Source organism: Nicotiana tabacum, chromosome 2 (genome assembly GCF_000715075.1).
Source record: "Nicotiana tabacum cultivar K326 chromosome 2, ASM71507v2, whole genome shotgun sequence".
Taxonomy (NCBI): domain Eukaryota; kingdom Viridiplantae; phylum Streptophyta; class Magnoliopsida; order Solanales; family Solanaceae; genus Nicotiana; species Nicotiana tabacum.
The window spans coordinates 27,788,481-27,801,009 of NC_134081.1; the positions used below are offsets into that span (position 1 = coordinate 27,788,481).

At 33.3% G+C, this 12,529-nt stretch overlaps 2 protein-coding genes across 2 annotated transcripts; both read left to right on the forward strand.

Moving 5' to 3' along the window:
- The first annotated feature begins 2,769 nt into the window (after nt 1–2,769).
- LOC107790155 (PHD finger protein ALFIN-LIKE 1-like) lies at nt 2,770–7,759 on the forward strand. The gene is made up of 5 exons (XM_016612059.2): nt 2,770–3,014; nt 3,145–3,177; nt 3,616–3,838; nt 6,963–7,083; nt 7,286–7,759. Exons 1-5 carry the CDS (start codon nt 2,921–2,923, stop codon nt 7,547–7,549), a joined length of 735 nt encoding a protein of 244 aa, XP_016467545.1. The 5' UTR covers nt 2,770–2,920; the 3' UTR covers nt 7,550–7,759.
- Nucleotides 7,760–8,477: 718 nt separating this feature from the next.
- LOC107790152 (protein PHOSPHATE STARVATION RESPONSE 3) lies at nt 8,478–10,802 on the forward strand. Its single transcript, XM_016612056.2, has 6 exons — nt 8,478–8,656; nt 8,920–8,996; nt 9,519–9,564; nt 9,672–9,729; nt 9,990–10,059; nt 10,137–10,802. The coding sequence occupies exons 1-6, from the start codon at nt 8,515–8,517 to the stop codon at nt 10,479–10,481; spliced, it is 738 nt and encodes a 245-aa protein (XP_016467542.1). The 5' UTR covers nt 8,478–8,514; the 3' UTR covers nt 10,482–10,802.
- The last annotated feature ends 1,727 nt before the right edge of the window (nt 10,803–12,529 follow it).

Here is a 12,529-nt window from a genome sequence, read left to right on the forward strand (position 1 = left end):
AGTCAGTATGGTTCGATTTTTCTCCTTTTGATTTTGGTTTATTTGAATCGATAGTTTCAATTTGTTCGGCTTGAATATTACCTAGTGCATAAAACCATAGACTGTAATGTTCTTAATTAAAGTATTCACTAATACAAAGATAAAAAACGTTCTAATATCACCTGACTGTTGATAAAAATTTTGTTCAAAATCAGCAAGTATCATCACATAGAGAGAAAAAAGTACTAAAAGAATAAATTTAATCATTAAAAATATTTTGTTACGTATTTAGGATTAATTGCTGAACTTAGAAGTACAATAAGAACTAATCCAACGGATGCAACAACAACGCACAAGTAAGAAATACTCTAAAATCGTGACAACCTTGAGGATCAGAGTCAGAATCTACAACCTACCTTGTTTCTCTATTTTCTAAAGAAGTACATGAGCTTTACTCAACCTTAACATGAATATCAAAAGATTATTATGTAACTTAGTATATTATAATCAATATTATGCGTATTGTGTAACTTAGTATATATTTTGATACGGTATTGGTACATTAATATTATTTTTTAAAATACAAAATACTATAGCTAATACCTAACTTTATTAGTACTTAAACCAAATATCATACCAAATTTCAAAATACTGGATACTAAGTACAATTATTTTTATTTTGATACAATAGTTCGGTATTTACCAAATTATGCAAAACCCTATTTGCCGCTATATGATTCGAAATTGAACTACACAATTTGTTAAAGTTTTTCATCTAATATTGCACTAATTTTTAGAAAAAATTAAGTTTTGTCAACTTGAGAGTAATTTTAAACTATAGTTTAAAGTTGAGTGTAAATTTAAACCTCTGTTCCAAAAAATTTGGACTTGTCAATTCCACCAATTTCATGCAGGATCTTCATTAATGATAAGGACTAATATGAGATGAATTGTTAATAACAAGAGTAGGATGGACCAAAGTGTAACAAAATACAAGGTGTGTTTGGTACGAAAGAAAATATTTTTCATGAAAAATGTTTTCCTAAAAAATGTTTTCCGGGAAAATGAGTAGTTTTATCACTTATTTTTCCTTGTTTGGTTGGTGAGTGAAAAACTTTTTCGGAAAATATTTTCTAGTGTTTGGTTAGAGAGTATAAAATTTTTGTTAGAAAGATAATTTTTATGCTACTCTCCTCCCCTCCCTTCCCCAAAATCCCCACCTCCCCCTCCACAAATACCCAACGCTTTCAGGACTCTATTTTCTTCAAGGAATTTAATTATTCTTCTAAAAATTAACACAAACCCAAAGGAACTAATGTGCTGCTTACTTTTTTACGCAAAAACAACGTTAAAATTTATGCTCCATAACTAAAAAGAAAATACTCTTTTTTGGTTGAAAAAGAAAGTACTATTTCTACAACATGAAAATAAAGTATTTATTTTATTAAAATAAAAGAAAATACTCATTTTGTTGAAATGAAAGAAAATACTTTTTTTATGAAAAGAAAGTATTTTTTTTGTTGAAATAAAAAAAAATACTTTTTTATATCATGTAAAAAAATACTCATTTGGTGAAATGCAAAAAATATCTATCTATAACATGAAAAGAAAGTACTATTAATAATATTTTTATTTAGGTTGAAGGGTGGGGGTGAGGGTGGGTAGGCAGGGGTAGGGCGGGGTGGGCATGTGGGGGTATGGGGGTGGGTTGGTAAGGGGTGGTTGGGATGAGGAATAGGGTGGGGAAGGTGGAGAAAGAGTTTTGGAAAATATTTTTCATTCTCTTGATAGGGAAAATATTTTCCTCCGATTGGAGAAAAATGAGTTCATGAGGAAAATATTTTTCAAAACATTTAAGCCAACCAAATATGAGAAAATTGAGAAACATTTTCAGGAAAATATTTTTCTTCGTACCAAACACACCCATAATATTGAATAATTTTAAATAGTATATGGAAAATTAAACCTTTTCCAAAATAATAGGCAATTTCCAGACCCCACGGCGTGGGATGATACTGGGTATGTTGTTGTTAATAGGCAATTCAGTACTTGATCATTTCATCGGGATAATTTTCATATATAACCATTTTAGGACGGTTGTTTGAAATATAACCAATATTTGCGAAGTATTTAAAAAGTAACCACAACTTTAAAAAATAATAAAAAAGAATAACAAAAACCCGCTTCTCTGCTTGTTCTATACTAGTTCTAGTAAAATTTTATTTTGTGCCTCACATAACTGACACTAGTTGAGTGAGTCTTCTTTATTGTCTCACAATTTTGTGGACCCAGATTTTTGTGGACCCAGATTTTTGTGGACCCAAAAGTGTAAGATATGTGTTCACAAATTTGCGAGATAAAAAGAGGACCCAACACATACACAAAGCAGTAAATGTACAAACAATTTTCATAAAGTCACGAAGAAAAAGCGGGATTTGTCGTATTTTTAAATTGTGATAATTTTTAACTACTTTGCAAATGCAAAACAATTATAGGAATATGATATGTTTTGGGGTGGTCTTAAATTTTTGATCCTCAATTGTTCATGGGAAGAACTGTAGTGCTAAAAGTTAAAAGTGTTGCTCGTGAGACACGCGAGGGACAATACTTGTTAAACTTGAAACTTCGGCGAGAACAAAAATTCAAAATCATCTACTTTAAGAGCTATTTGTGTACTTCAGCTGGCTATATTTTAAACAATAGCCCTAAATGTGGCTCCAATTTCTAATTTTTTCCCTTTATTTATTATTTATTATGTTTATTAATTAATTAATTCTCATCACGTAGCATAAGCTCCCAACCGTCACCTCTCTTTCTCAATTCAATTTGTTTTTTTTCTTTAAACAATTCCCATTAGTTTTTTCCTTCTTCTTTTCGTAGATCTCAGATATTAATTCTTAAAAATTCTCTTCGTTTTTTCTTTTTCTTCTGAGGTTAATAAATGGCCTCAATTTCTTCAAGTCCTCGTACTGTAGAAGAGATCTTCAAAGATTACAACGCTCGTAGAACTGGCATAGTTCGTGCTTTAACTTATGGTACTTCATGCATAAATATAGATACCCATGTTCTTTTTTTAATAAAGTTTCGATCTTTTTTCCCATTGGGTTTGTAATTTGGTATTTTCTTGAATAATTGAGTGTGAATCTTTTTGGTTTTGTTTTCCAGATGTGGATGAATTTTACAATCTGTGTGATCCAGGTAATTTTAGTTGAATTTACTTTGTGGGTTTCTTGTAGATCGTGGATTTTATGGCTTTTGATTGTAGTAATACATGTTGTCAATTTAATTTTTTTGAGAATTGGATGTGAAAAAGAAAACTGATAATCTTAGTTTGAATATTTAGTTCTAATCAATGAGTTTTCTGTTAGTCTACGAACGTGTTTATTTCTGAGATTTTTTGTTGATTTAAATAGTTTAGATATGTTTTTGCTTGGAGAAATTATATTTTTTGGAACACTGTTAACAAGGAGAATTTTGAACAAAATGAAATGAACAGTGACTTTGTTAAAGAAGAGTTTTAACTGGACCTGTTGCGACTTGTTTTAGTTTTTTCCTTTTTCTTAAAAGGTAACTTTATCTTGTTTGACATTTTTTCTTTTTGTGTGTTTTTAAAATGTGTCTGTTGCTTGGGTGTAGAGAAGGAAAATTTGTGTCTGTATGGACATCCAAATGAAACTTGGGAAGTCAACCTTCCTGCCGAGGAAGTACCACCTGAACTCCCAGAGCCAGCACTTGGGATAAATTTTGCTAGGGATGGAATGAATCGTAGAGATTGGCTTTCCCTCGTTGCTGTTCACAGTGATTGTTGGTTGCTTTCCGTGTCTTTCTATTTTGGAGCTCGCCTTAACCGAAATGAAAGGTACTCTTTTGGTGGTTATTATATTATAATTGAGATAAATCGGCATTTACAGATTTTGAGAACACTTTATGAAAATGCGGGATCCCTCTGCTGTTCCACTTGTGAAGCGTAGGGGTACTTTTGGAACTCTTAATATAGTCTATGCTGAGTTCTTTATCACTAACGGTCACCTTCCTCTCCCTTCCCTTACGTGGTTCCTGCTATCATGTAGAAGTTCATGGAAGAAGAGGGATAATTTTCTCTTTGTATGTAAAGTTGCTAATTGGCTATAATTGAATGTTTTAGTGGTTGAGTGAGGCAATTTTCGAGGGGGAACGTCCCAATAAGACATTGTAAGCATTGGAATAATCTAATTATCTTGAATTCTTTTCACTTCTCTGGCTTTGTTGATAGAAATTGGCAAAAAACTCCTTGTACATATCATGGAGCATTTTCTCTTTTTGGATTTTATACATTTAAGGAAAATATTAGAACGAAGATGACTTTATTTTTGTTATGACTTCATAGAGAAATCTCGTGAGAGTTTCTGCAGCCAAAGTGTCTTAATTATGTAATGGAGGTGAACTTTAAGAAAGAGAACGTGTTATCACTATTAATGAAGCAGCCAGCATACTAAACCAAGGTCTACCGATGTTCAAATGGTGATCCATCTTATAATTGGTCTAGATTTCTGACAGAAAAATAAAAAACAGAACTTGGTCCGAGGAGTCTATAGTATTTGATATGGGCACTTAATAGGGAAAGTGAATTTGCAAGATGGATCTTTAATGCTTGTAGCTGATATAATTAATACATCTGCCTTTAGCAACACACTGAAGACGAGTTATCTGAACCATATTTAATCAAGAAACGATGCTAATGCTGTTTTGACCTTTCAGTGAATCCTATAAACTGGAGTACCGTCTAATTCTGCCTATGTTATGCTATGTGTCAGAAAGGCTTGATCATACTATTTCTTGGCATTTATTGTGCATTTGCTATGAGGAATCTCTGTACTGGAGAAGCACGGTTATTCTCAGATACATTGAAATGTTGGATATGGTACATTGTTAAGACTGTCATTCAATGGATAGTGCTCGGTTTAAGCAAATAAATAGCTGCTCTGTGCTATCAGGTCTCTATTCTGCACCTTCCACTTCATTCAATCTTGAAGTGAGACAAGTTCTGTTTGTCCAAAAGATGAATTCTTCTTGAGTATATATGGTTGTATATTTTCCTGATGGGGCAGAGGGGATGCATTCTGTTGGTTGTATATCTTTGTCATGCTTGTCGTGTATTGAGATTGTAACTTTTTTCTTGAAGATTTTAGCGTTCACCAAAACAGCCTTTTGGTAGTTAGGATTGATTACATGTATCTTCCATGTGCATGTACCGCCCTTTAAAAGTTAGTTCTACGAGTTCTGACGTCTATCCTTAACTTTCTATATTAAGTACACAAATTACTGCATAACACTTTTTTTATGAAGGGGAATTTTATAGATGGCATCCAGAAGATGCAAGAAGTACAAAAGAGAGTACATAAAAGACAGTTAGCTATGAACAAAAAGAGCTAAGCAAGAGCTAAAGAGCTGACAAAATCAAAAAAGTTAATATGACAATCATTAGGAGCTAAATTGTGCTAACTATACAACCATAGAAGACATCTAGCCTTAAGACCATAGAAGGAGTTGATATCCCATCAAAGCACCTGGAATTCCTTTCTGACCAGACACACCAAAAGATGCAGGCAGGAACCATCTGCCAGATTTTCCTAATGGACCTATCAACTTTCCAAAGAGACCAGCATTCATAGACTTATCAATTTACTGCATAACACTTCTCTATATGCTTTTATCTTCTGTGAGTACCGTCAGATTGTTCACCGACTTAAGCTGTGGTCTGAAGTGATTTAGATCATTGAAGCTTTTCTGGAGTCTTTTCACGTACTGGGCATAATTGAGAAACTATATTCTGTTGTAAACGTTTGATGTGGTGTATTGCCAGTTCTTAATTTTGTTTGCTCAGATGTCAATCTACTCTTTAATGGTTTTACCCCATGATTTCTGAAAGGCTGACCATTTTATTTAATGTTGGAAATTGTTTCTTTGGATGTTAGACATCTGAAGTGGAGGAACATCTATAGTTATGCAACTTAAATATGCAAAAGCTTCAGAATCTCCCCTTTGGGGCTATCTACTTACACTCCATTGTTCAAGGGTGTCTAGACTTATCTTGCCACTAGATTACCTTGATTTAGATGTAGAAAGTACATTATGTTTTCTGAGTTGATATTTCCTTCTGGTTGCACTTTCTTTAGGGGACAACCTCTTGGCGCTAATAACAAGTCTTAGACACTTTGCTCTATCTAATTGATTGCATTTCTAGTAATAATAAACATGCATTTGTGTATAAAGAGAAAAAATTGTTAAGGATATTATCACCTGTTTGCCAAGGCGCTCTCTTTCCTAGAAATCTCATAGTTTACTCTTCTTGGAGGGGAAAAGTTGCACATTGCTCCATCCCTTGCTTTGCATTGCATCTAATCCTTTTTTCTCGGGCATTGCTTTAGATAAAGTTGTTGAATTTCCTTATTTATAGTCCTATTCACCACTTTCATCACCCAATTATCTTCTTTTCTGGTGGATGTGTGGAGGTTTGGAAGAGGTTAAAAGAATTACGACATAGTTACCGACCATTTGTGGACAACCTTCTGATTTGGTCCTTTTTAACTTGTGCCTGGTTAAACTATACTTTATGTGTAACTTTTCTGCTGGAAAGTCTTTTGTTATCCTGATTTTCAATATAGTGTTGCCAAAGGCGCGCTTTAAGCGCCCTTAAGCCCTGAAGCGAGGCTCAAAACATGTTGAGCGCCTCCTCACTTAGCAGGCGCTTCAATGTCATCATCAAGGCTCTAAGGCATACTTTTTCTTGCCAATGAGCGTAACGCCGAAGAGGCGACACTTAACAATTCATAATTTTTTTTCAATTTTTTTGTCCATATATTGTTATTCATGTTTATGATTATTAGTGTTGGACTACACATAAAAATTTATTTTTTTCTCCTTTTGCGCCATCCCCAACGGAGCTTAGAGCTTTTTTTGCGCTCTTCGCCTTTGATAACACTATTTCGATACTTGTTGGACAGGAAGCGTCTATTCAGCATGATGAATGATCTGCCCACCGTCTTTGAAGTTGTGGCAGAAAGAAAGCCTCTAAAAGATAAGCCCAGTGCAGATAGTGGGAGCAGATCACGTGGTAGCATAAAGGTAGGGAAAACATCCAAGTCTTCCCTTAATTTGTTTTTAGGTCCCCTTAGTATTAGGACTACTAATGCAAAATATCGGTAACACCATGGTACTCTTATATTGAGTTCCTTTAGTTTCTCTCTCAGAGTTTAATGATCTACTATGTATGCGCTGCTCGCCCTCTCCCTCGTTGCTAAATGCCATTTCCCCCTGTTTTGTGCAGAGATCTAATGATGGTCAGGCTAAAAGCACCCTAAAGCTGGCAGATGAAAAGCTGGCAGATGAAAGTTACGAGGAGGATGAAGAAGAACATGGGGAAACACTCTGTGGAAGCTGTGGTGGGAACTACAGCGCTGATGAATTTTGGATTGGCTGTGACATCTGTGAGAAGTGGTACCATGGAAAGTGTGTGAAGATAACACCTGCTAAAGCTGAGAGTATAAAGCAATACAAATGCCCGTCTTGTATGAAGCGGGCAAGACAGTAGTCATCTCATGAATCAGAGGACGCCGGGGGGCATCAATCCTATTGTTTAACAGAATAGTACAGCAATATTACATTTGTAATGGATATGCTATTGTAATTTTTCTTTTCTTATATATGCTCAGAAAGGGGATGAAGAAGTTTCTCTTCTATCCTTGATCCATGTTCGGACGTTGACCAAATCCCAATATATAGAAAGTTTGTTAATTTACTTTACATGCTCTATCAACGTTAAATGTTTCCTAGTTATTTGTGAAAAAAAGTGTTTGTTGTTACATAGTGCTTTGTTATTTTGATGGTGTCATAGTTTGTTAAATAAACTAATGAATAAACAACAACAACCCAGTATAATTACACATGTGGGGTCGGAAAAACAATCCAGTATAATCTCACACGTGGGCTTGGGGAAATGAACTAATGAATGCTGTTGGATTATGTTTGACTACATGCCTTTTTACCAGGTATAATTTCCAGAGAAGGACCTGATTACGTCGATAAGTGGTCTGTTAATTTTTTATTAATGGTGTGCTATTTGGATTTAGTTAACAATATCAACCAAAAGATGAAAATAGATGGAACATATCAAGATTCAGAGTGGTAAAATGCTGTCTGAAAAATTGAGAAAGAAAACTGGCTTGTAGTTAGCCTGTTGTATGCCTTATTTTGTCTTATAACTCAATTCTTTAGGCAGGTTTCAGATACTTACAATAGAGAAGTGACAATTTTTACTACTCTTGTTAGCTCGTTATTGCTTATGAGTTTAGTTCTCTTCACCAAATGATATAAAAACCAAGATTTTGTGTATAAGAAGTTGGGAACTTTTTAACTTAGCTTGGTTTATTCCGAAAATTAGCAGCATTCTACCTACCCTTTTACATAGAATCCATCAACTTGTTAACATTATCTTGACAACAGCTTTACTTAAATTCTTCTTTCTTTGTCTATAAGCTTTAGCATAGTTCCTCTGCAATGCCTGGGAAGTTCAAACAGCTGCTGAGTTCCAATATGGGTTCGAATCGTTCCGATTGTTCGTCAAAGGAGAGACTGAAATGGACTCAACAACTTCATGATCTGTTCGAGAAGGCAGTTACTCAGCTTGGAGGCCCAGAAAGTAAGCATATTTTTATTTACTTAATTATGTGTTCGCCACGCTCTCTCACGTGCATGCCTTTTTTCATAATGTGTGGCGGTGAGACTTGAACCGAGAACCTCTTGCCTGCTCGATATCTTTTATTAACGATGTGACCATCTCATATGAAAGTTTAAACTGTTTGTAAGAGCACACTTTTATTTACTTAAATTATATCTCAACACACTTTTAACACATTGCTTTTACCCATTTTTCATTTTTAAAAAACTAAATTGGCTTTGCAGGAGCAACACCAAAAGGAATTTTGAAGGTTATGGGAATTGAAGGACTGACTATCTTCCATGTTAAAAGCCACCTACAGGTTTTACTTATATCCCTTGTGATGATCTCTTTCCTAATTGCATATCATTTCTATCTTTTGTGCCAAACATCTTTCCACCTCTTTCTGATTATTTATAGTTTCTGATGTCATAATGCTACTTCAATTCCTAGGGGTAAATTTTTTAGATGGTTACACCATTCAAGCATACAGAGGCAAATTCAAGATTTAAGCTTTTTGCGTTCAAGATTCTGATTTCTTGAAAAAAATGCTTTCAAAACTTAATATTTATAGGATCAGTACTACTTTTTAGAGTTTTTCATGCACACACGTATATATATGTTTTATGCTTAAAAAGATGAATTTAGTTGAACTCACTCCCAACACGCTAGGTCCGCCTATGTTTTGGGTCTTTTTCTCTGTTTTGCTAACTTAGTACTCTAATCTCTACAAAGGATATTTCTGTTTCTACAAAAGACTCAACTGATCATGTATGCATGCAAAAGCTTAAATCTTTGCTTTATTATTTTGTTCTTTTCTTACTTTCTCTTTCAATCATAACAGAAGTACCGGATGTCAAAATTTGTACGTGAAGATGAAGATCCCGTTCGTAAGTCTCCTCCCTTTTACAGTTATGGAATTTCCATTTCCTACATGCAACTTATGTAATATACTAACTTTGTCTAGTTTTCTGGCTTTTCATTTTCTAACATATAGTTGGCAAGTTTGAAAGGAAAAGCATATCAGAAATTTTGCCAAATTTCAGTGCCACAGCGTGAGTTACTTCTTGCTTCCTTAAACCTTAATTATATAAAGTTCTTCCTCCAGGCTCCAATCATTATTTCACTCTTAAAATTGCACAAAATCTGGTATGACATGCATGTTAATGGATTTTACTTATATAAACAAATATTGTAAATAATATCTACACTGTCAGTGTATTTTAAAATGTTGTAGCAGGTAATATGTCTTATTTTTCAGGTTACTAATCTCATTTATCTGATGTCAAGTAAAATTCAATGTTAACATGTATAGGGGCGCTCAGCTTAATGAAGCACTACAAATGCATATGGATGCACGAAGGCGATTAAGCGATCATCTTGAGGTAAATTATAGTAAGTTTTAAGTTAGTGGTTTTCATCCATATTTAGAAAGATTTTAAGATCAAATTTCCTGTTAAAGGTTCAAAGAAACTTGAAGATGAAACTTGAAGCACAAGAAAGATTTCTAGACGGAATAATGGAGGAACATAAAGCTCGTGCTTCAGGTTCAAGGCTAAGCTGCAAGTCCTACACATATTCACCCTTGTCATTACCATCTCTATGTGACGAATTATCTGAATCAAACGTTAAAGAACTCGAATCTGATTTCGAGGTTGATAGAAACGAGATAAAGTCTTTCGATCCTGGATGTCAAGCTCAAGCACGGAAAAGGACTCGAATTGATGAAGATGTAATATTGTCTCATCGATACATTAATAGTAATGTTGCATATCCATCACTCACTCAAAATCATCCTTATATATAATTCACCACATGAATTACCATGGATGAGTACTCTTGCAACTTACCAGTCACCCCATTTGCCTGCTTCATATGATTAATTCTCTTATTTAATCAACTATGTTCTTGAATTAAAGAGTATTGGGCATGGCTTAATATATTTGAGTGGAAAAAAAAACGTGCGTTTGGCCAAATATTGTATTCAAATAAAACCACCTATTGTGTGATACGTTATATAACCTTAATAATTAAACGCAATCTACATCTGGGGTTGTTCTTACTCATCAAGAATTCAAGGTGGAGTATATATGCTTTGTAACTCTTACCAATTTAATGATGAATTATGATACTTGCATCTCCTCGTGTTCTTTTGGTTTGTGCATCTACGATTCTCATTCTTTCATTTTCCTTTCTCTAAGGGTTACTTGGTTGTGTAATTACTATTTACTACCCTAGTAATTACACAACCCGATAATTATTTGTTAATTACAGTATAATTACATGTGTCATGTTTGGTCGTACAAGTGTAATTACATAGGTAAATAAATATTTTTCAAATTAACGTGTAAATAATTGTTACTGTATGACAAATATTTATATGTATAATAGATATTAAATATTATATATTATCATATATAAAAAATGCATATTCTTTTATAAGAAAATATATTAAATAATTATAAAGTAATACATAACATCATAAAAATAATTGGTATCTTCCATATAAAAAATATCGTAACTTAAAAGAGAACAATGAAAATTTCAATAACAAATTAAAATTCTTTACCAACTCATGTGAATAAAAAAAGATAGATATGAGCTTACAAAATATTTTTCTTCATAGTTAATATTTATGCTAATGATTAGATAACAAAATTAGAAAATTAGATCCATTTATTCTCTTTCCAATATAATATACTATTACAATATAAAAACTGAATATGACAAAAAATGGTATTTGTATGCATTAGTTGTGAAGTAGAAATGATCTGCCCAAATTTAAATTTATTCTTCTACCTAAATTTCACCCTTCTAAAATAGAAAGGTCAAAATTTCTAACACTATAGCTCAAGGCAACGTGAAGTTAAGGAAACAAAAGAGTACTCCCTCTGTTCCAATTTATGTGAACATGTTTGACTGAACACAAAATTTAAAAAAAATGAAGACTTTTGGAATTTGTGGTCCTAAACGAGTCAAAAAGAGGTATAGAGTATTTGTGTGGTTATAAAAGTTTCTCATTAAGGGTAGAATTGGAAGTTTAAACTAAATTGTTTCCAAATTTAGAAATGGGTCATTTTTTTTAGAATACACTAAAAAGGAAATAGGTTCACATAAAGTGGAACGAAAGGAGCAATTAAATAAGGAATCAACTATCAAGAAAATATGATATACTATTGAAAAAAAAAAGAACTTACCTGGAGTGAAATTTCAAAGACTGTGCTGGGAAGAAGTGAAGTAGAAATGATCTGCCTTTTCTATCTTTTTTGTTTCCTAGATGAATAATATAATATTGAAAGAATTTTTTTTTGGAAAGGTTGCCTTGTAATTACATCATCTAGTTACATTCAATTTTTTACCTTCCCTTGAGAATTGGAGAGTGTAATTACTCCTTCCCAATTACACCAATTCCAAGTGATTACTTGGTCAAACAAACATGCCAAAGTGTGTAATTACATCCAATTACACCTAATTCCAATTCTCATGTGGCTTTTCAAACAGGCTTAAGATTTGTTTTGCACTTTACTTTAGTCGTTTGGTTGGAGGGATTAAGAAAATAATCCCCGCTTAAATCTCGCAAAAAAAAAAATAATACTCCATTCGTTACAATTTAGATGAGGTAGTTTGACTCGGTACGGAGTTTACAATTTAGATGAGGTAGTTTGACTCGGTACGGAGTTTAAGAAAAAAAAAAGATTTTTAAAATTTATGGTCTTAAAAGCTTTAGGGGTAAAAGCTTTGTGGAGCCACGACATTTGTGTGGTTATAAAAGCTTCTCATTAAGGGTAAAATGTGTAAAATGAAGAATTTAAAGTTGAATTATTTTCAATTGTAGAATTGTGTCATTCTTTTTGG